Source organism: Triturus cristatus, chromosome 2_2, assembly GCF_964204655.1.
Source record: "Triturus cristatus chromosome 2_2, aTriCri1.1, whole genome shotgun sequence".
Lineage (NCBI taxonomy): Eukaryota > Metazoa > Chordata > Amphibia > Caudata > Salamandridae > Triturus > Triturus cristatus.
The window spans coordinates 804,988,574-805,012,910 of NC_140582.1; the positions used below are offsets into that span (position 1 = coordinate 804,988,574).

General features: G+C 45.3%; 1 protein-coding gene across 1 annotated transcript in view; it reads left to right on the forward strand.

Moving 5' to 3' along the window:
* The window catches only part of USP46 (ubiquitin specific peptidase 46), a 182,157-nt gene that overhangs the window by 15,295 nt on the left and 142,525 nt on the right, over window positions 1–24,337 (forward strand). Inside the window, exon 2 of the mRNA XM_085642106.1 lies at window positions 9,413–9,493. Coding sequence (XP_085498232.1) covers window positions 9,413–9,493 — 81 coding nt within the window. The remainder of the gene's footprint in view (window positions 1–9,412; window positions 9,494–24,337) is intronic.

Below are 24,337 nucleotides of genomic sequence, written 5' to 3' on the forward strand. Positions count from 1 at the left end.
TTCCAAACAGTTGTAGACCAATCTTACCAAGTTTACAAGAGAGCACATGCACTTTAGCACTGATCAGCAGTTGTAAAGTGCACAGAGTCATAAAACCAACAAAAACAGGTCAGAAAAAAATGAGGAAGGAAAAAAGTTTGGGGATGACCATGTGAAAAAGACCAGTTGTAACACCCTCCCTGACAGTGAGGCACAAGTCATACAGCTTTACTGTTGCACAAATGACACTGTGTGGAAATCAGGCAGAGAGAGAGGGAGACAGGCTAACATGGAGCAATGCAAACAGAGAAAGCCGGCAAGCAAAATGTTAGTGAACATCCTTCAAACATTGTAGACGTGTGAATACGCAAAGATGCTCCAGAAATCATTGCTATTTTTTAGCGGAATTGACCACATGCAACCGATTTCCAACTCCCCCCTTGACTATAGTAAATTCCAAGATGAGAAAAAGATATCACCTGTAAGGACTGGGACTTGGTGAGCATAGATCCACATGTACAGAGAGTCCTGGGAGGACTCCGCGTACCACAGAAGGGCTGAGCAGAGAAAGAGGGCAGCTGTTGGGGCCATGCTGCTGCAGTGCGCGCTGCTTGCTAAGTAATGAAAAGTATACTGAGCTGAGCATAAAGAAAGGTGCTTGGCTGCAAGGTGTTCTGCGCTGGTGTTCAAGCAATAAAAGTTAAAGTGCAGCATGGCGCTGGGTGGCCATGGGTCTTGCACTGGTTTAAAAAACAAAAAGTTGAGTTCGGCGAGGAGCGTGGCTGCCATGTAAGTTAAAGCACAGCATGGCCCTGGGAGGCCGTGGGTCACATGATGTTTTCACAGCTCAGCTTCCTTTTCCGCTCTACAAGCGTGCGGGGGGCAGTTGAAGCGAGGAAACAAGATTGCAAGCCACAAATGGACTTTTTTTAAACGTAAATCCTTAAGATATGCTTGTTAGCTTATCTTAAGGAATTACTGCCTCCTACAGGAGATAGGAGGCAGCCATAGTCGAAGAGAGCGAGTGAACAGGGAGGAGGAGTCGGCTACAGCCCAGGAAAGGGAGCAAGCATGCAGTTCCTGAGCTTAAATAAGCAAAAAATTCGAGACAAGTGAGCCAAAACTAATAAATAACTATCCTAGTAACAAAACATGTAACAGGGGGGTGTCCTCATGGGAGGGTACAAAATGTGACATGGTGGTACTAAGGAGGGAGTACTAAGCCTATTGACCAATAAAAAGCCACAGTTTCCACAGGACAAGGACACAAGCCAATGAAAAATGTCGGCGGAGAGTGTCCGGAGCTTGAAGTACAGTGTGCCTTATAGAGCATCGTATGTGCTGCTCAGGTCGACCTGAAAAGCACTACACGCAGGTTTATGAGGATTGAGAAAAAAGGCATGCTACAATACTAAAAATAAAAGAATGAAAATAAATAACACGTAACAGTATAGAAAACAAAAACACATATCACAGTTTGAGATGACTGTCAATTTAGGGTTGGTATTTTTGTCTAATTTTTGATTTCTCATCTTTTTTGGTATTTTGAGCGTTTTACTATTTCTTCTAGGTAACAATAGAGTTGTGATTTTTATTATCATTTGCTCGTTCTATAGGGTTCAAGGGCATCCTTGCAGAGCAAGTATTGCTTGGATACCAACAGAAGCCGTGGGAAATAAATTTTCAACCCACCCCCACAATGCAGAAGGTTGAGATTACAATAGGGCCGTTCATGTTTGGTGGTGGCAGCCAAACTCTTCAGCCCACCAGTGAAATGCCCGGCTGGGAGAATGGCCAGTGCCGCCCCCTTGGAGATACCTCTCTGACTTTTATCCAGTAGCCTGGTCCTGAGAGGCAAGCAGGGGCTCTTCTCTTAATAACAAAAGGAATATATTTTGATAACCGGCTCCAGTGCATTGCATTTATGCTGGTCTGATCTTTAATATTGTGATCATAAATCAGTGTTTGCGCACCGATTGCTGCATGTTTTTCTACATTCCAGTCACTTTATGCTTAACGCTTATAGCAAATAAACTATATCTGTGAAATACGAAAATGGGCAGTAATTCCTCATATGTTGGATTCCAGTACAAACTAATGTTTCTGATGGAAATATGTACAATAAATTGACTCATAATGAAATTAATAGCGCAATCACTACAAACGTGTGCGACCTGATTTTTTTGCGTTTAGCTCACTTTTCTTTTGCCAATGAACTGACCGCTTCTGAAAACCAAATCTGGATTTCTTTGGTGCCGCATCCCACACTGGTATGGGTATGCATCCCATGCGAGCGAGTCCAGCTCCCAGGCCACGTGTCACAGTGGTGCTAGCACTGAGGAGGCGCTCTTCCATGTGGGAGGACAATGCTACACCATCAAGGGCGTGACGGGGTGGGGGGCAGACTTCTTTGCATAAAGTAGGGGCATGGCTCAGCTTGTCAGCTCGAGTGTATGGGTATTGCCTGGGGCCCCATCGTCGTCCCTTGCAACCCTCCACCCTCAAAGCTCCCTTACGCCATGCGCACCATATAGCGGTTTGTCCCACATGTGGTCTTTACCTGAAGAAGGTCTCTGGCGAACAACATAGGCCTCTGGAGGAGGAGGTCCTGCCCCTCGTAGAAAGGCACATCCCTGCAGCTTCTCAAGATACTGCGCTCTATGCAAGGACATTGGGGCTGCGTGGTGGAGGCTGTGTATACCAGCACTGCAGCTACTGCAGCTACAGCACCGGCTCCTGGGATACGAGGGGGGCCACTAAACCACAATTCCTTCAAGCCAGGTCAAGAGTTACATTTCCCTAACCTAGACCGTCCATCGCACCTTTGGTATACACCACTGGGAGACTGGGGACTGTGGGATCCCTGTCAAGTGGAAGGTGCGCAATCTTAACCGTGCTAATCACAAGGGGGTGACATTAGCAACCCCCTTCTCACACCACCCCCGTAAAAATATGAACAAGCTGTCGCCGTGAAAGCGCGGGGCAGGAGATGTGCTTACGCGTGCACAACTCCAATACAAGCTGTTGCCGTGAGAGTGAAAGCGTGCCATGCACGCGTTCTGCTCTAGCGGCGCGAGCGCAGACAGGAGATGTGCGTAAGCGTGCACAACTCCTGTCCTCGGCATGCGTGCACGCCCTGTCCCCCTTCTGTTGAAAAACCGACAACAATAGATCTCGCCAAGGTGCGCAGCGCATGCGCTGCGTCGCCAGGCGAGACCTAAAAGGCGAGCAGCGTATTCGCTGCGTCGCTAGGCGAGATCTAACAAGGCGTGCAGCGCAAGCGCTGCGTCGCTAGGCGAGATCTAAAAATGACTGTTGCTGCTACAGAAATGGTTCTCTGATGACAGCCAAAATGTTTTCCTCAATTATTTTAAAAAATGCAAATTGTCAAGATACTTTATCCTAAAGCTACAAATTTATTAGAAACTACTGAACCAATCACAAAATGACCGCTTTCTGAGTAAAGTTTTATCTCCCTGCTTCAGATTTGGTCTAATTCCAGTCGGAGGTTTTTACTGTAGGAGAAAACAAACATTCATGTGGGACGTAAAATGAATGGATATTCTCAAGTTTTTTTGTGATACTACTTACATGGCTGTTAAAGATTTTCGAGAAACTGTTACATCCTCCTTTAACCTTACAAAGAGATAATGCAGTCTCCACAGACAAAAAGATAAGTGAGATGACAACTTCTCTTTCATAATTACCCAATAAAGAAAGAACCTATTCTACAGAGAAGGAGCTTCATTATAATACCCGAGTTACTGAAAACCAACACAATGGCTCCCTAAAGTCCACCCAACTACACGAATTTCAGATGTAAAGATGGATAACCACGCAGAGTGCAGGCTCGGAGGGGGTAAGATTAGCATCAATTACTTTTATACCTCAGGTTGTCATCTGCTATATTCCCAGAAAGGAATGTCTTTTTATTGATCTTTAAAAGGTATTAAATCGAAACTGTATTGTAGTCTTTTATAGCTCCTATTAGACTTATTAAGGGCACCTGCCCTCACTGATGTGTTTGCTGCATTAACTGAGGTAGCCGTTCTACTAACTTACAATCACATCTATTCCTTTGTCAGTGTCATGTAAATCAGAAGGTTTAACATTGTGCATAGGGGTATTTTCATCCGGTTAGTCCTGGAAGCTCTCCTCGAGAAATCACCTCCACTCCCAGTTCCCATGAAAGGAACTAGTTACTTAGTGTTATCGCCGATTCACGTGTAGTCTACTCCAAATAATAGAGACTCGTAGCCAGGAAAGAGCAGAGCATTTGTTCTCATCCCTCGTGGACGGAGTGCAGGCAGAGACCAAAAGGCGTTTTTCCTAATTGTGGAACTGCTAAACAAACCGCATCCTGACCCGCCCAACTAAAATCGGTTAGACAGCCCAGGTGCTTTTTCCACTTTAATAAATGTCGTGGATCCTATTTTTGTTACTGATATTTTCTTTGGTGCAAAAAATTTAACTTGTATTTTTAGGTGCCTTAATTCTGATTATTGGTCTATATTTTGATAAGAGAAGCTTAAAAGCGGTTTATTATTGAAACAATTGTATATCTCTATATACGTGGGTGTATGATTCTAAAGGCTTAGTCATTCCTTAGTTCGTAGGGGATACCAAGAGAAATGTATTTTGTTCTTATGCAAATCTAACAAATGGTCAGGTTCACAATGGAGCTAGGTATAAACATGCCAATTTACTAACTTAGGGATTGATTTCACAATAAGTTGTGTGCACCGAAGCGTTCTCTAGATACACATGAACCATAATTTATGAGGCAACACGTTTCCTGATTTTGCCTTCGTAAATATTTTCTCACCTACCCATTTTGCTTGTATAATGTGATTTCTGTGTAAGGAAATGTTGTCACTCTGTCAGGTTTGTGTGAGTTACAGGCTGGGTCCCAACTTTGTAAATATTTGCACACATTTTGTTGGTAGTCTCCTAGCATTACAATGTTATAGATTTCCTCCTTCCTACAGCAGAAGTAAATGTGTTTCTTGTGCGGTGAAGGGGAAGATGCATCCCAAAAACTGATGACGTATGTGGGTGGTTTTCTCCATGAGAGCACCCTTGTTATCGCGGTTTTGGGAAGCGCTAATAATAGCATTAAGATTAGTCAAGAGGTCATCCTGGTTTGGTAACATTATGAAGGCTCATTGTGCATAAGGTTAAGGAAGACTCTGAAATGTTACCATCCTTTCATCGCTCCACAACATTATTCCTTTCATTGCACACCAGAAATGCTCAGTGTAGAAGTGCAAGTACATGTTTACATTGGATAAGTTGCCCTAGTGAAAAACCAACAGTGCCTTCAGTGATGTGATCGTAGTCTTTTGGACGACAGCCATTCGAAAGACTAAATCGCCTGGCCAATGCAAGACCAGGCATTCGTTTTTAACTGGTTCAGTGTTGTTGTTAAACTGAATAGCAATTAGGTATTCTCTTCAGGCAGACTGGTTCCTGTGGCCCATCTAGCAATATAAAAAAATAATAATAATTCTAACAGATCGGGAACAATAATACTATTACTTAAGCAAATGTAGAAACAAACACTGCATTCAAAATCATCAAACACAAATGGTGGCAAGAAAGGCCAGAGCTCACTCCACCAACTCTGAGATAGTCTGATCTTTGAAAGATTCTTTTTACTTCACAGTTCCAAAACCAAAAAAACTTACATCCTCGCGAGTTTAACAGGCACTTGATTGATGATAACCCTAGTCAAGTCCTAATTTCGGACTCTTACTCTGACAAGTGGAATCTTGGTTCCTGGAAATAAACCTACGTTGTATAATATTTGTGTTGCTGTGTGCTGCACGTCCCACACTTGCACATTGGTTGGTTGGTTGAAAGGACTATGGCAGGATAGAGACAAGCCGAACTTATCACAAAAGTGAGGATGTTCTCAATTCCAGACCTTGCCCATTCAATCCTGTTTGCTAAAAGTGCGAAGCTGCTCATAGATCTGTCAGTATGAGAGTGCTGACTCGTTTACCGAAGCAGTTTTTTGGCCCAGGTATCAATACTTCCACTGCTGCCTGGTGATGTCTCTTTTTTTTTTCTTTAGGTTTTAGCACTCTGTGGGACTGCATTTTCTTTGCTCCTGCCACTGCTTGTTCATCTGCCCCTCTTCCCAGTACTCCATATCCCGTTCACTACCTTCAAGTATTCTTTTTTTTTGGGTTGTGCTACTAGGCAGCTCGCTTCCTTTTTTAGGTCTCGGGACCATCCGGTCGGCAGACCGGAAGTCCGGAGATTTAATGTTTTTGAGAAGAGGGGCTTGCACCCGCCCCTCTTCTCCCCTGTTCTCCATTGGCTGGCCTAGTAAATGCTGGCCAGCCATTGGAGAAGAGGTCCAGTCACTCCGTTGAAGCCCCGTCCTTTTCGGATCGGGGGGCGTGTTTTTTCGTTGCTTTTCGCAGGGCGTGTTTTTCTCTCCTCCAGCCAATGGCAAGAGGAGAGAAAAAGAAACACGCCCCCGAATCCGAAACCGAGGCTGCGTTTCTCCGAGGCAGTTCTTCTCTGCCTCGGAGAAAGGCGGTGGTGTCCCGGCGTTGCTCCCTCACCTTAAATTGATTGACGGGAGTGTTCTTATGCGTGAGAAAATCATATTTAGGAAAGTTTTGCTGGTGTGCACCTGGAAATTTCTGACTGCCACATGTTTCAAGGCATAATCTGGAAAACGTTCGTTAATTTGAAAATCCGAAAACCTGCACCCAGGTGCGGTGGAGCCCAGTGGGTGAACATTTCTGGATTTTCTGTGAATGAGGTCATTGAATATCCAATAGGTAAATTTACATATCAAAAAGTCTAAATGCAATTCGTGAACATAGCCTGCTGTTGTTATCCTCCTGCCCTTGAACACCCCATAATGTACATTTCTCGGCTCCCAGGATTTGTATGTGTGTCGTACATTATTCGTGTCAAATGTTAAAAGGCAAGTGAGTGCAGTCAGTCAATAGTCAGTCCGCTGTATTTCACTTTTAAGGCTTTCCACTTTCAGGCTGTTCGTTACATGGTTTAGCTCTCTTTTAAAGTTTAGTGTTTGTGTTTTATAGAACACGAACCCTGCGAAACGTATCGTTAAAGTACTAGTCCCCATATGATGGTAAACAAGCAAACTACGGTTTCAAACTCCAGAGCCTGCAGTGACTGGCTGCATGCAATCTACACTTGGCGCCCAAAAAAAAGTTCATTCAGCACTCCGCAGTGTCTCCTGGACGCCTATTGAGGGACGGCGGGGTGGGGTGGGGGGCTTTGCACAGAGCCATGCTAGGGCCTGATTGGTGCAGGGCTCTGTCCCGGGATGAGCATGCGCATCTTCTCGATGGCGGGATTCTGGGGTCTTTTGTGTCCTTTTCACTGGGTGCATCTGTCGCAGAAACCGGTGCTTGCCACTGTTTTTGTTGCTGCAAGAACACTGTGACTTAACAGTTACATGTGTGTACCTAAAAAAAATTATCGGCTTATGTCCCCAAACAATAACTTACTTTCGTTTCGTTTGTAAGTAACGTTGACTTTTCAGTGGAGGGCGTGTCCGGGTGACAGACGTCATAAAACATTGAATGCCCGTTTTAACAAGCATTTACAATGCAATGGTCTCTGCATTGGTAAATTTAGAGCTATTGGCATTGCTCATGACATTATTTTTGTTTGCTTTTGTTTTTAAAACATTTAACCCCTTCAGTGCCCATGACGAGCTGGACTCATCATGGGCTGCAGTGGCGCTGTGCCCATGACGAGTCCAGCTCGTCATGAACTCCGCCCGCTAATGCAAGGCGCGGCACTGGGCGGGGAAAGGGGCGGGCATGCAAGGGGTTAAAGAAACGGCATTGTCATGAGCAATGCCAATAGCTCTAACTTTAACAATGCCGAGACCGTTGCATTGTAAATGCTTGTTTTGCACTAGGGTGCACTTTTTAATTTCCAAGTATTTTATTAGGTTTTTTTTAATAAACAGATACATTAGCATTTCTGTCACGAGGTTAGCCAAACGTAGTTTGTATTGCAGTGATTACAGGTACTTGAGATATATGTTTAGCTAATCCCCTCTACATTGACTTGCTGGGGAATTAGGCAAAGGATGATAGAAAGAAAGAAGCAGGAGAGAATTTGGTGAAAGGAGGAAACAAGAGAGGTTCTGTAGCAATGAGTCTAATGGGGTTTATAGCCATGTGACAAGGCCGACACCTCGTTAGTTAACCTGTGGCAGGGCTGGTAGTCCTACAAGGCCCCCCGATGCCTCTTCGGCCCATGGTGGCAACGCTCCTACTCGCTCAGTCGCCCCCCCCCCCAAGAGGGCTAGGGAAGGAGGGAGCCGGAATGGATTCAAGGGGGTTCGTAAGAGGGTGCACTTTTTGATTATTTTATTAAAGCCATGGCTTGACAGTTTTGTTTTTGTTTAGGGAGGTGGCTGGTGTCCTCAGTTAGGAGTTAGTTCCTTGGTTTTCATGCTGTGCCCATGGTCTTTTGTTCCTCCCATAGGGAGGAGTTATATGCTGTTGCGCATTAGACTTTCTACTTGTTTGTTTAATGATTTTGCTAAGTACACATGCAATTATTTGTTTTGAATTAAGAAAAACCCTCCGTCTGTATCTACCGGACACACCAAATGTGCCCTTTAGATCTTAACCCCTGTTTGCAAGGCAATTACCCATCTTCTTGACATCCTGCAGGCAATGCCCCCTGCGGGGTCACCAGGGGCTGGTAGGGTTCCCTCTTTCACTCCCGATACACAGCCTGCAGGATGCAGTCTTTGAAAAACATACTCCTGCAAGGAAGCCTTACAAGGCCATCCCTTCCCAATTCTCAAAAGAGCTCAGAGCAATGTTATGGCATAGGAAACAAGATGAGTAAACCTATTCACACATTTCCAGTTTCTGCTGAAAACAGTGCAGGCGTGACATGCATACACCGCAGGTACTTTATCCTGCAGTCCGTTTGAGGGCTGCCTGCTTGCAGAGATCTTAGCTCCGCATTATTGTCAGCTGAATGCAGTGCACGGGGTGTCGGATGGACATAGCTGGGAACCCTGAACAAGCGCATCGGGGAGCACGGACACCCTTACAACACCGTGCAGTTATATGACCAGGGACGCAGGTCTAGCTCTCTTCCGTTGCTGGGGACATTGGCATGCCTCGTGGGCATTCTTTCCACTGTTTACATCATTTCCAAACTAACGGTGAGGGTAGCAGATCTCGCATCGGTGCTCTGAATCGCGGCGCTCTGCAGTGTCCACTGTAATATAGGCCGTGGCCGTTCATTGGAGCATTCTTTAGCTACCGCGAGTGTGGTTCAGTTCCTTGAATTGCCTTCGTCTTAACTGTTGAAGCCACGCCGGCCGCGGAAAGCGCAATAGTTGTAGCACATGCTGTGTTTTCTAAAATGTGTCTCCTAATTGAACCGCGTTTTCTTCTTTTGTCAGGGCACCAATGCCTCTGCTCTGGAGAAAGACATCGGTCCAGAGCAGTTCCCCATCAACGAACATTACTTTGGGCTGGTAAACGTAAGTAGCCATTACAAATCATGTAAAATAGTCTTGCCTACTACTGTGGTATTGCTCTTTCATAAAGGAAAAAATAACACTACAAAAAGTAGTGCCCACAAATGTTATCGCTAACCTGAATAAATGGCTGATTCAAGTCTGTGTGAAATCAGATCTGTTGCTTTCAACTGATTGAACCCGTTATGATTATTTTTTTTTTAACTCGCATACTCCGAAGTTTAGTAGTGGGCACGTATTAATTTATCTGAATAACACCAAACAACTCAAAAGTATCATTATTTAGTGTGCAAATCTCTTTCGTTATATACTGTTTGTTGGAAATGACACTTTTTGCAGTCACCCCCAAACTTTTTGCTTAGAACTCTGAGCACTTTACCACTGCTAACCAGTGCTAAAGTGCATGTGCTGTCCTCTAAACATGGTAATATTGGCTCATACCCAATTGGCATATTTGACACTAGTGGCTGCTACTGAACAAGGGTGGTGGGGCAGGGTAGGGGGAATAAAAAATAAAATGACATAGCTGGGTGCCGCCAGCTGCCGCCTCCCCTCCGACGTCTTCACCGCATCGCAACAGTAAGCACACAGCCTTCCAGAATCCCCTTGCCAATCGGTCTGAACACCGTTGTTCGGCACTCAGATGGGGACAGGGAGGCTGTGCATGTGCCCTATCAGGCTGTGTAATGCAGCCTGGTGGGGAAAATGCGAAGTGCGCAGGACTCTTTTGACCAGCCCAAGAGGGTCGGCCAAACTGTCCTGTGCACTTTAGAGTGTGCTTAACACTCCTGCCCTGGCCAGCCCAGCCCCACCCACCCTACAAAGAAGCAGGAAGGAAAACTAAAATAATAATAACACTAGTTATTATCATTTTAGTTTTTCGTTTTAAACTGCTTGCAGAGCAGTGGGGCAACGCTCCTCTGCCTTAGCGAAGGAGCCGCCGCTGATATTTTATTTACCTATAAGTCCTTAGTGAAGTGCACTACATGTACTCGGGGCCTATCAATTAAATGCTGCTAGTGGGCCTGCAGCATTGATTGTGCCACCCACTTAAGTAGCCCTCTAACTATGTCTCAGGCCTGCCATTGCAGAGTCTGTGTGTGCAGTTTGAACTGCCATTTCGACCAGGCAAAATGAGCCTTTTGCCAGGCCCAAATCTTTCTTTTTAATACATGCGTCACCCCTAGGGTAGGCCCTGGACAACCCAGGAGGCATGTTGCAATGTATATCAAAAGCAGATCATGCACTTTTAAGTTTTACATGTCTTACTACTTACTGCAAGGCCTGTTTCTCCCATAAAATAACATTGGGATTACCTTATTACATGTTATAAGTGAATTTTCCAAATGTTAAGATATAAATGTTCAAGTTTGGTGTCTCTGAAATCCTAATTTATGGGGAAGTTGGATTTTAAATAAAAATTCTGAAATGCCGCTTTTAGAAAGTTGGCATTGTTTTGCTTAAGCCATTTGGTGCATGTAGTCTGACTCTGATCACATGACTGGGTGTTGTTGTCAGTTGGGGTTTGTGTATTTCTCCTAGACAGCCACACACAATGGGAGCTTAGGTGTGTCTCAATGGGCCATAGCTGGCAGGATGGGAGAGAGGAGCTGGGCACAGCCTCACTCACACCTGAATAGGCTTTGTCCTGCCTACACAGAAAGGGCTGCAGACCCCCTGCAGTGAGTCTGGAGCCACCGCAGAAAGGAAGGACCTCTGTGCACTTCAAAGGCATGTCTTTGAAGTTTCTCCCACTTCAAAGGCACCACTGGGTAGAAGTACTGAACCTCAGACATCACCACTTCAGTATACTTTTGAACCTGTGGACACTCTGCCAAGAAGAATGACTGCTGTGCTGCTGAAGGACTGCCACTCTGCTGGACTGTTGCTCTGCTGGACCCCTGTTTTGATGTGCTGGCCTGCTGCCCTCCTTTCTGGTTGAGAAGATCTGAACCTGCATCACTTGAGTCCAAAGTGACTCCACGGGCTAGTTGGCTGGCCCCCTGATCTGAAGCCTCTGAGACATAACAGGCTTCCAACCCCTGCACGTGGATTCTGCCATCTGTGAGTCTACCCTGCCAAGTGGTACAACTCCAGTCCTGAACCCTTGGAAGTGGGCAGGAAGTACTTGCCAGCCGAACCTAAGCATCATCTCTGCTGAGAGACGCACACCCGAGCAAAACCGATGCCTCTCCTTGCCTGGGCGGCGCATCCCTGAGCTTGACCGATGCATCGCTGCTACTGCATGGATTGGACCAGTCGCAAAAGACTCATCGCTGCTGCCTCCTGCATCTTGGTACCGATGTATCGCTTTGGAACCGCCGCTGTGGGATACCTTTCTTTGCGCAAGCTCTTTGCACCCCTTGTCGAAGGCAACCTCAACGACAAAACTTGGCATCACAGCTTCACTGCACATCTGAATCAATCCATTGTCCTGCTGCGCCTTGCACCTTTGGCACTGGACTTCGCAGCACAAGCCCTGTCAACAGGATCCTCGACACAACAGGGCCACGCCCCGCAGCCTCTCCACATCTCGGAACCAAAGCATCGCCTCTGCTGGGTGACGCATCCTTGACGTAGATCTATGCAACCAGTGGGCCTAACTGGGTCCCAATAGCCAGCCCGCACTCCTTCGCGGTTGGCCTGAACTTGTGACATTGTCCTGGCCTGGTGCGACCAGATAATTCCCAAAAATGCTTTGTGCTTTTGGTGCTTTTTTTCACTATAAACTATAAAAATAAATATATTCGGTTCTATTAATTGGATTTTTGTTGTTTTTGGTCTTGTTTTATTTATTCAAGTTAGTTTTATTTTTCTAACCTAGTATGGAAACATTTTGTGTGGTGTTTTACTGTTTGAAGTGTTGCACAGATGCTTTACACATTGCCTCTAAGTTTAGCTTTACTATTCTGTGCCAAGTTATCAGAGGGTGAGCATAGATTAATTTAGAGTTTGTCTGCCCCTTACCCTGATTAGGATTGTGGTTGCTGCTTGACAAGGGCTCATACCCCAGTCAACCCGTAACCAATTTCTAACACTGTTGGATCGATGTTCTACATTTCAGAGCATCACCTCTCAGTAATCAATGATTGTTTTGCTGAACGTCAGCCATCAGGAGATTAAAGATCAGGTTATCTGTTCACATCGTCCGGCTGTAAAATACACTTTGAGTTGGACAATTTCTAAATGGCATCTTAAGTTTGTTTACTATCAGACACGTTTCATTTGCATGTGGTTGGATTTTGTCAGTATTGGTACAGTGAGTGGAAAATGCACAGTGGATTGTAATACAAGTAATTACTAATATCCGAGATTAGTTTATTTATTTTATTTATAGAGTTTTATATAGCGCGAACTAGACCCGAACCAGGTATCCATCACTTTTGTTTTCTCAATGGCCTTAATAAATGGGACTGCTTTTTTATTATTTGAAATACAAGATGGTCCTGGGCAGGATTGTCTGGTGACTCTACTACTATCCACATTATCTATATAACAACTGGCCCACATGTTACCTATGGAGATGGTAGGCATGATACTAGAAATAGTCAATCAATTTGGGGAGTTGCTTGACCTGTGTGTTGGTTGTTCTAAGTTAGAGATATTTTAGACCTGGGTACTTGGAGAAAATCGGCTTATATAGGTAAGGGAATAGTGTGTGTTGTTTGGGAGCTAATGTATAGAATTTCATGAATACCTGCTACAAAGCATTAGAGGAAAGGTAGCTGGGTCCGGGGGTCTTGTATCTTGCTTCCAAGTTTCTGCCCTGGTTGCGGAAGAGTCGTCTTTTGCTCAGCCAGCGACTGCATTGTTGTGTTGGGGCCCAGTTTCTATAATAAGTGTCCTGTGTACTCTTGTACCTCTTCCTTGTAATCCAGGTGAGTCTCTTAGGTGTGCTGTTGTAAAATGGGGTAGAATGTAATGGGGTGCACGCTGGTTGTGTGCTGTTGATTGTAGAGTGTAGGGGATCATTTGGGTGAGGAATTTGTGGCAGCTTCTGTGGTTTGCTTGAATAGGTGTCTGAGTATTGTCTGTCTCTAGTGTGTGGGAGGGTCGTGTTTAGGGCTGTGAGTGTTATGGTGTTTGTGGGGTGTTGGGGGAGGATATGGGGATTTCAATGGAATGCCTCTCCCTGGGGCAGTCTGGGAGTTTAGGGGAGTAGTCTGGGTTTTTTGTGTCAGACCTGAGTGGTGAGTTTCCTCAGTGAGGGTTCATCCCTATTGCTTCTATTTTTGGGTGAGGTTAAGCTGTGTGGGTCTGATATGTCTGACCGGTGGTGAGGGTAGCCTAACAGTCTTCTTGTGGTTGTAGCTTCCATTTATGTGTAGAAATGTTGGTTAAATAGCTCCTCGTTGGTGCCAGAGGCTTGGGTCAGGATATTTCCATTCTTGTAGATGGAGATCGATCCTGTAGCTCTAAAGGCCAGAGAGGGCTGAATGAATAGTTTGTGGCCAAGCAGTATATTGGTTGCCTTTGCTACATGTAGTCAGTACATCACTGTGTATTGGCAGTGTGAATCGCATTTCCTTCATTTAGTTGTCTTGTTTCTCCTCTGTTTGCCTTTGTGGACTACGGCCTCGGTTAGAATTGTCACCCATGTTTGCCTAATATCTGCTTGCCCAGTCTTGTACAGTCCTGGTCCGTCCTGTCCTGTCAAAGCATACTCGTTGGGACGACTGAAGCTGCACGAGCAAACTCGGAAGGCGGTAAAACGGATGACAACAAATTATAAGGGATAATACTGATAGATTGGGAGAGAAAAACTAACGAAGACAAGGAACTATTTGGGGAAACTGTGAAGGAATTACAACCGGTTAAAAGATGACACTAACCATACCGACGAAACAGCCCTGAGGAAGTCGCGGCCACCTGACTTGGGCGACGAAACACGTGTTGGCTAAAAAAAGAACTAAACCAGAACATATGAGAATAAACGTAACAAATCCAAAGAAAGACAAGTATTGTTGATATCTATTATTTATGTAAAAAATCAAAAAGGGAGTGGACCACTTGTCCTGTGTAGCCAGGGTCTTATCACTGTTATTTCCTTCGTAAAAGAACCCTCATAACTATACACAGGTACCAGAGGCGGCATGAACTGGGTTACCGCTTAAGTGTAAAAGTGCAGCATCATCATAGGGTCTTTTTTGAATGTACGCTGCCCTCCACCCGGAGGAAGACCATCTGGTTCAACAGTAGTGTCCAGACATGAAAAACAAAAAATGTGAGAGGGTTCGTATCTAGTGAATTAAAATCTCTTGGTCATTGTTTCCATAGTGACTTTATTCTTGAAAGCTTGATCAGAGAGTTAAAAGAAAGAAGTGCGGGGTGAGACGGAGTTACTGGTCTGCCGTACTTTTCATGGTATAAGGGTCAACATGTTTCAGCCTTCTGCAAGGGTCTAAAGGCTTTCATCAGGACCGTTATTTGTAGGAAGGCGCTCTGTCGCTCCTAAAGTGAGAAAACTTGTCACTTGTTCTGAGTAGAGGGGTCAGATCAATAGTATCTGTACCTAGAAAAGGTAGAAAAGGTTACTTTCACCAAATTTTCTTGATTCGAGGCCATGATTTGCTGCTTCATGCGATCGTCTAGGGCAACTACTTGTGTGAAGGGAGGTAAGTGAGGATAATATGTAAATACAAAGCAAGTAGGCGAAAGCCAGGGGCAGTTACGTGAGGTAAAGAGATGCTAATCTCGGCGGGATGAAATTAAAAATTAAAATCATTGTTGAAAATTGCCTAGTTCATAATGATTCGAGGGGACACGTTGTGGATAAAGAATTACAAAGCCCTGTAGATAATATCATTCGAGGTATGTTTGTAATCATGCGATGGACTCAAAATGTCATCATAAACATCATCATTAATAGCGAGTTGTCGAATGTGCCGCTTATTGCGACGTGAGTGAGATGAGCTTAGTCACATCTTCTAAATAACCAGTCGTTGATGTTTCTAACAACATGCTACAGTAATACGTCAATGCGTGTTTACCTCAGACAAAGTTAATAATATTCATACGTGGATGCCCGGAGGCAGGCCGAGAATTCATTGCTGTAGTTAAATGAAAAAGACAAAAGAGGTAAATTAGAAAGACCTTACTTTAGTTTGGACGTTGTTCCAAAACAGCGGCGGCCATCGGAGCTTACCGATTCTCGCACGTTCGGTGTCTGCATCTGCCTCTTCTCGCGGTACACCCAACCAGAATCGTCCGTGTAGGCTTACCATTAAAAGGTGCAGAGGTAGTGGAGGTTGAAGAAGGACTCCACGTTGTACGGTTAAGATTGGCAAAGTGTCATGGTTGGCACGGTACAAATGTGTGTTGGAACCAACATGAAAAAAGGGGTTGTTACTGAGTGGGATTGTATACACTAATCTAGTCGAGACATTGCTGTTCGTGATGTAAAATTATACTTTGTTAGTGTGTGATGTTCCCTAGGGAAACTATCATGATTGGAATAAGGTATGGTGGTAGAGAAACTGCGACACTCTCATGATTCTGAGATCGAATGGTGGAATAAGTATTCGTTATGCGTAATTAGCGTGCCTTGGTGAATAGATTAATCAGGTACTGCATTCTTGTTTGTTTCAAATATTCATGTGATGGAATGCTTAAGTGGCTAAGGTGTACCATGGGATATTATCGTTGAGGCCTTGTTTGTCCGTGGACAAACGGTCAATCCAACGTTGTTCTTTCTCGTACAAAATACGTTCGGCATTGTAGTTGACAGTTCTCAAACTTTCTAGGACTACCCATTTTAGATCACTGGTGGCATGGTTGTTCTCTATGAAGTGTCTACTCATTTTGGTAGTCGCTCTTTTGCAGTTCACGTTGCTTTTATGTTCTGTGATCCTCAATTTTATTTTTCGGCAAGTCATTCCAATATATTTGAGGTCACAGGGGCAGGTGATCATGTAAATTACGTGGGTAGTATTGCAGTTGGTATGTTGTCGCAGTGTCCACGTAAGGTTGGGAAGAAGTTTGATGGTTTTGGTCACTTTTGTTAGGCTGCAGACTGAGCACGTCCCACACGGATAGTGTCCTGTGATCGGTGCAAGATTCCATGCTGCTGTTATGGTTTCTGTACTTGTTTGCAGAGCTGGTCTAGTATGTACTAGAAGATCTTTTATGTTCTTTGTTCTTTTGTTTGCAAACCTTGGTTTAGGCCATTGTAAAGTATCAGAGGTTAGAATTCTCCAATTTTTGTTCACAATCTTTTTCACTGTGTTGGACATAGTATTATATGTGGTGACACACGTTAGAAGATCCTCTGGTTCTGCCCGTGTGGATGTCTGCAAAAGATTTTCTCTCGGTTGGTACAGGGCTCTTTTCTGGCACTTCCTTATGATTTTTACTGGATAGTCTCTTTTGATTAGTTTTTCACCCAATTCTTTGGCTTGAGTTTTGTAAATTTGAAGATTGCTACAGTTCCTCTTGAGTCTAAGAAACTGGCTGAATGGTAAATTGTCTCTGAGAGGACGCGGGTGAAAACTATTGTAAGACAGCAAGCTGTTCTTTGCTGTTGGTTTGTGGTACGTCTTAGTTTGGAGGAGGTTATTCTTTGAATAGATAGTTATGTCTAGGAAGTCAAGTTTGTGTCTGTCGAAAGTGCAGGTGAATTTTAAGCACTCATCTCTGGAGTTGATCCATATAAGAAAATCTTCTAAAGACTCAGCAATGAATTCTCGGCCTGCCTCCGGGCATCCACGTATGAATATTATTAACTTTGTCTGAGGTAAACACGCATTGACGTATTACTGTAGCATGTTGTTAGAAACATCAACGACTGGTTATTTAGAAGATGTGACTAAGCTCATCTCACTCACGTCGCAATAAGCGGCACATTCGACAACTCGCTATTAATGATGATGTTTATGATGACATTTTGAGTCCATCGCATGATTACAAACATACCTTGAATGATATTATCTACAGGGCTTTGTAATTCTTTATCCACAACGTGTCCCCTCGAATCATTATGAACTAGGCAATTTTCAACAATGATTTTAATTTTTAATTTCATCCCGCTGAGATTAGCATCTCTTTACCTCACGTAACTGCCCCTGGCTTTCGCCTACTTGCTTTGTATTTACATATTATCCTCACTTACCTCCCCTCACACAAGTAGTTGCCCTAGACGATCGCATGAAGCAGCAAATCATGGCCTCGAATCAAGAAAATTTGGTGAAAGTAACCTTTTCTACCTTTTCTAGGTACAGATACTATTGATCTGACCCCTCTACTCAGAACAAGTGACAAGTTTTCTCACTTTAGGAGCGACAGAGCGCCTTCCTACAAATAACGGTCCTGATGAAAGCCTTTAGACCCTTGCAGAAGGCTGAAACATGTTGACCCTTATACCATGAAAAGTACGGCAGACCAGTAACTCCGTCTCACCCCGCACTTCTTTCTTTTAACTCTCTGATCAAGCTTTCAAGAATAAAGTCACTATGGAAACAATGACCAAGAGATTTTAATTCACTAGATACGAACCCTCTCACATTTTTTGTTTTTCATGTCTGGACACTACTGTTGAACCAGAAGGTCTTCCTCCGGGTGGAGGGCAGCGTACATTCAAAAAAGACCCTATGATGATGCTGCACTTTTACACTTAAGCGGTAACCCAGTTCATGCCGCCTCTGGTACCTGTGTATAGTTATGAGGGTTCTTTTACGATGGAAATAACAGTGATAAGACCCTGGCTACACAGGACAAGTGGTCCGCTCCCTTTTTGATTTTTTGCATTAAACATAGGAAGCCAAATGGACCACAGCTTCTTTTTCCCTCCCCTTTGATAATTTGTTATTATTTATGTAATACATGTTGACATTAGCGTGTGCTGGGAAACCAATTTTTTGTTCAAACTGGGTGACTTTGGTCATCCAAATGGGGAGTGGGTGATCACTCCACCTCAAAGCACTGCACATAAATAAATACACAAAAACTTTCATGTGTACGTCTGTAGAGCGCCACAGAACCTTCTGCAAACCTCACCCACCTTAGCGTTTATTTTGCTACATGTCGTTTAGTAGTCAACACTTCACTGTGTAGTGGCTGTGTGAATTGCATTTCCTTCATCTAGTTGTCTTGTTTCTCCTCTATTTGCCTTTGTGGGCTATGGTCTCATTTAGAATTGTCACCCATGTTTACTTTAAATCTGCGTGCCCAGTCTTGTAGAGTCCTGGTCAGTCCAGACATTAGAAAATATACGTTGGGTGTCACCATTCCCTTGTCTATATCTAATAAGCCTCCTCTGTATTGGACTCTAACCTAATGTCAATTTTGTCATGCCTTTATCTATATAAAGCTGTAGCTATACTGCGACAAGTCCTTCCAGATGTGTTTGTCTGTTTGAATGATTTTTGTAGTTAGCAATAAAAGGGCGGGGACAGTATTGTTCCCAAGATAATAGTTGAGTTTCTCATATACTTAATTCTGCAAAGTGTTTGGGCCTTGGTCACAGCGCTGAGCGTGCAGATATTGCTACTGGTGTGGCGTGACCAGTCCGTTGTAGGATTTAGTAGCATTGCCTCCGCCAGTAGATTTTGCCTTTCTCTGTCTAGAGTGTGAAGGATTTAGGAACCTTGCCTCCACATGTGGTTTTTACCTTTCAGAGTCTCTATCTGGGTAGTGAGTTTAGGGAGATGCCTTATGCCCTTTGTTCGCATGTGCACACATTACTTTCTCTGCTGTTCTGCTAGTGTATTCACGTTTGTGCCTTTGCTCACTGTGTCACTGGATTCAAACTAGCCTGGCTGATGAGGGGTGTTATCCCAAAACCGGTCCCAAGATCCTTGTTTCCGGTCCAGGGAGGACCCGGCTTGGCAGTTCGCGCTAGAATGTTCCCATGAGGAGCAGGGGCATTACTGACTTGCATATGGCTTGGTCCAAATTGGGGTGGCGTAGTGCGTAAAAGAACAAGGGATTTAACCCAGATCCCTTGACTGGGGTGAATGTTTGATTTATTCTGCATTCCGTCCATTATTTGTTGCTGCAACACCTTTCATCCTAAGTGAGATGGGTATGCCCAGACGTGGATCCCTTGCTCACTGTTCCACTGGATTCAAGCTAGCCTGGCTGATGAGTGGCGATATCCTGAAACTGGTCCCAGGATACTTGTTTCCAGTCTAGGTAGGACCCGGCTTGGCAGTTCTTGCTGGACTGTTCCAATGAGGAGCAATGTCGAGGTTGATTTGCATATGTCTTGGTCCAAACTGGAGTAGCGTAGTGAGCAAAAGAACAATGGCTTTAACCCAGATTTCTTGACTGGGGTTGCTAGTTTGATTTATTCAGCATTTCGTCCATCATATGTTGCTGCAACAATTGCAGAAACTTAGGCCCATGTTTGTTGGGGGCTTGGGGGTGGTAACCCTCTCCTCTGCCATGTTTTGTTGAGTTTTGTCCCCCCCCCTCTGTTCAGCAGCTTACGGTGTTAATTTTTTCCTGGGGTTGATAGCTCCTACTTTTCTTCAGTTCTTTTTATGCATGTTTTCAGGTCCTTGCCTAATCTCCTACTCGACTGCGAATTTGTTGTTTCCTCAGTTCAGCTTTTTTCTCGGGTTCTATTTGTGTCTGGTGATGTCTTAATTTTTTGAATGTAACTATAGTGTCATCTGGTTGGTCTTATCTCACTTTAGGGGTAAGAAAGACCCCTGCCGATAGCTTCCCTTCTCAGTCTTGCCATCCATGCATGCCCATTGACCGCCTTATAGATTGTGTTTAGGCGGCCCTTTCAAGAAGCTATATAATTTCAAAATAAAAGCAAAGGACCCACCTTTCCATACTGTGTGCAAACCCTGGTCTTTATGCTGAATGTAATTTGGGATTGCCCATTGTTAAATACATTTTGAGAAAATACCTTAATAGATACTGTGCTCTTCATCATTCCATAGGCGCCTACGTAATGAACTAGATGCCATTTTAATTTGTTATCGATTCAAAATTGCAAACGGTATGTGGATAAACATTTTTTTGAAAGTGACCTACACATAAGCACATTTTTACATGTGAAGTGGCCCAGTAAATGGCCTCTTCCGTGCCCTGCAAAAACTTAAAATGAAAAAAAATAATAAACATTTTTCAAGGACTGTGAGGTGTGGGGAACTGCACAGTAGCAGGTGGGGGCGAAACAACGAGGAGGCAGTGAGAGAGCAATTCAGGCACTTGAGGCTGGAGACAAAATAATAAAAAAAGGAATAGCCAGAAAGGGGTGGGGTAATACAATGGAGTCATGGAGGATGAGGGAGCAACGTGGAATTGTTCACAGGGGCAAATATATAAAGGGGGTGGGGAGCAGCACACAAGAAAGAGAGGTAAATGAATCTGTGCGCACTCATGGATTTCTAAAAGAAAAAAGTTGTTCCCTAAATATAAGCAGTGGCAGCCATTTAAAAAGATGGCAGAGAGACTATGCTCCAAGGGAGGGCCATGTACAAGAAGAGGAAATAAAGGAAGCCATTCAATAAGAAATAAACAAATGACAGTGACAAAGCTAACCAATGGTAAACCATGGACAGGCTCTGAGCCTAATTTAAGTTTTTGCTATGACCCACAAGGAGTTTTTCACAACCAGACAGCTAAAAGCTGTCAGCTGGGAGAGACTTAAAAATGAGTAAATGATTAAAGAAAAATGGAGGGATTACAAAAGTAAATACTAAAGAAGTATGAAAACCTGAGAAATGTTAATTAAATGAATAGATGGTGGAGGGCCTAAAAAAACTTCCAAAATGTAATTTCTAGACACAGTCCTCGGAAAATGAGAGACGTTCACAATACATGTGTGGACTAACATGAAAGCGGTTTCAGATCATTAAAACATTTTTATATTAGTTTCTCCATGACCAGAGTCTGGCCTTTGGATTCATTAACATAGTGCAGTCATTTACAAGGTCCACCCCCAGGCTGATCCAGGGCACTAAGGCAATATGGAGAGTCCATGTGAGAGGGCAACTAAGCGCAAGGTGCTCACGGGGGGGGTGGAAAGCCAAGCAGAATCAGGGCCTTGTGGCAAGTTTCATCAGGGGGGTACGAGTCCCCACCAGCAGCGGGAATCTAAGCCAAGATGCAGAGGAAACCCAGCCCCCCCCCCCCCGCTTCCGTATTGAGGCCCCACAATAAGTCTGAAGCCCCAGTGTGGGTTCCAGGCACCCCCTCCAAGCCAGAAGTGCAGAAAAAATGTCTTCCGAAGCAGTCGGTAGTCCAGGCGTGCTGCACTCTAGTTTCCCCTATGCAATGCCTTCAGGTCTTACAAGGTGTTATTGTAGAAGCACATAAATACAGGAACTCAGTACTCGTAATACACTCTTTATTATCTTGAATCCACCAGGCTAACAACACTTCGCCTCTCCAGCTCGTCCCCGACATCTGAATCAAAAAAGTACACTCCATTCATTACCCCATTTGGATGTTATCAGTTTAATAGGATGCCTTTTGGACTTGCATCTGTGGCTGCTGTTTTTCAAAGGCTAATGTTCAACCTGTTAGGGAAGGAGGCAGGCATCACATTTTTCCAAAATGACATTTAGTCTTTGGTGGAGATAGAAGTAGTCATGACTCAAGGTTGTGGAAAGTACTGTAAATTTAAGCTGGAAAAGGATTAATGGTGAAAATTTCTAAATGTAAATTCACACAGGAGAAGGTGACATACTTGGGACATGAAATTGGAAGCGATGGAATAAAACCCAAGGATTACCTCATCAATGCAATAAAGGATACCCCAGTTCCAAGTCCTTGGTTGGTTTGATCAAGGAAAATTACACATCATTTTGGATTCTAGTAGTTCGGATCAAGTCAATCAATCAATCAGAACATTTATAGAGTGTGCTACTCACCCGTGAGGGTCTCAAGGCGCTGAAGGGAGGGGGTGAGCTGCTACTGCTCGAATAGCCAGGTATTGAGGTGTTTCCTGAAGGTGAGATGGTCCTGGGTCGTTCGTAGGTGTGCGGGGAGGTAGCTTCATGTTTTGGCTGCCAGGTAGGAGAACGATCTTCCGGCGGTGGTTCTGCGAATCCGTGGGACGGTGGCGAGGGCGAGGCAGGCGGAGCGGAGTTGGCGGGTGGGGGTGTAGAACGCGAAGCGGCTGTTGAGGTATTCGGGGCCCATGTCGTGGAGCGCTTTGTGTGCGTGGGTGAGGAGCCTGAACGTGATCCTCTTGCTGACGGGGAGCCAGTGCAGGTCTCTCAGGTAGACGGATATGTGGCTGTGGCGAGGGATGTCGAGGATGAGTCATGCGGAGGCGTTCTGTATGCGTTGTAGTCGTTTCTGAAGTTTAGCAGTGGTTCCTGCGTATAGGGCGTTTCCGTAGTCCAGTCGGCTGGTGACGAGGGCCTGGGTGACGGTCTTTCTGGTTTCGGTGGGGATCCACCTGAAGATTTTACGGAGCATGCGCAGGGTGTTGAACCAGGAGGACGAGACGGTGTTGACTTGCTTGGTCATCGTGAGGGAGGAGTCCAGGATGAATCCCAGGTTGCGTGCGTGGTCCGTGGCGCGCAGCCCAGCGCTGAGGGCCACCAGGAGTCGTCCCAGGCGGATGGGGATTGTCCGAGGATGATGACCTCCGTCTTGTCTGAGTTCAGCTTGAGGCGACTGAGCTTCATCCATTCTGCGACATCTTTCATTCCTTCCTGGAGGTTGGTTTTGGCGGTGGCTGGGTCTTTGGTGAGAGAGAGTATCAGCTGGGTGTCGTCGGCGTAGGAGATGTTGACGTTGTGTTTGCGTGCGATGGCGGCGAGGGGGCTCATGTAGATATTGAAGAGGGTTGGGCTGAGCGAGGAGCCTTTGGGTACGCCGCAGATTATCTCGGTGGCCGCTGAGTGGAAGGGAAGGAGGCGGACTCTCTGGGTTCTGCTGGAGAGGAACGAGGTGATCCAATCCAGGGCCTTTCCTTGGATCCCAGTGTTGAAGAGGCGGGTTGTTAGGGTGCGATGGCATACGGTATCAGAGGCTGCCGAGAGGTCCAGGAGGATGAGAGCGGTTGTTTCTCCGTTGTCCATCAGGGTCCTGATGTCGTCGGTGGCTGCGATGAGGGCGGTCTCGGTGCTGTGGTTGGCACGAAATCCGGACTGGGATGGGTCGAGCGAGTTGTTTGCCTCGAGGAATGCGGTCAGCTGTTTGACGGTCTTCTCGATGACTTTAGCCGGGAAGGGAAGAAGGGAAATGGGGCGGAAGTTTTTGAGGTCTTTGGGGTCCGCTGTGGGTTTCTTCAGAAGGGCGTTGATTTCTGCGTGCTTCCAGCTCTCAGGAAAGGTGGCTGACGTGAAGGAGTTGTTTATGACGTTCCGGAGGTGGGGTGCGATGATGATGTCGGCTTTGTTGAAGATATGATGGGGGCAAGGGTCCGAGGGGGAGCCAGAGTAGATGGTGTTCATGAAGTGGGTGGTGTCTTCAGTGCTGGTGGGGGTCCAGGCGCTGAGGGTGGTGGTGGTGGGGGTCGTTGGGTCGGTGACTGGAGGCGGAGTCTGGGGTCCGAAGCTGTCGTGTATGTCTGCGATCTTGCGGTGGAAGTACGTGGCAAGGGAGTTGCAGAGGTCTGGCGACGGTGTGATGTCGTTGTTGCTGGCGTTGGGGTTGGAGAGCTCTCTGACGATGTTGAAGAGTTCCTTGCTGTTGTGGGTGTTGCTGTCTAGCCGCTCTTTGAACGATGACCTTTTGGTGCGGCGGATCAGCTGGTGGTGTTCGCGAGTAGCGTTCTTGAGGTCTGTCATGTTTTCTGTTGTCCGTTCGTGGCGCCAGGTTTTTTTGAGGGTACGGCAGGATTTCTTTGATTCTTCGAGGGCGTCTGTGAACCATGAGGTTTTCCTGTTGCCGGTCTTGCCTGGGGGGTTCTTCAGTGGGGCGAGGTCGTCTGCGCAG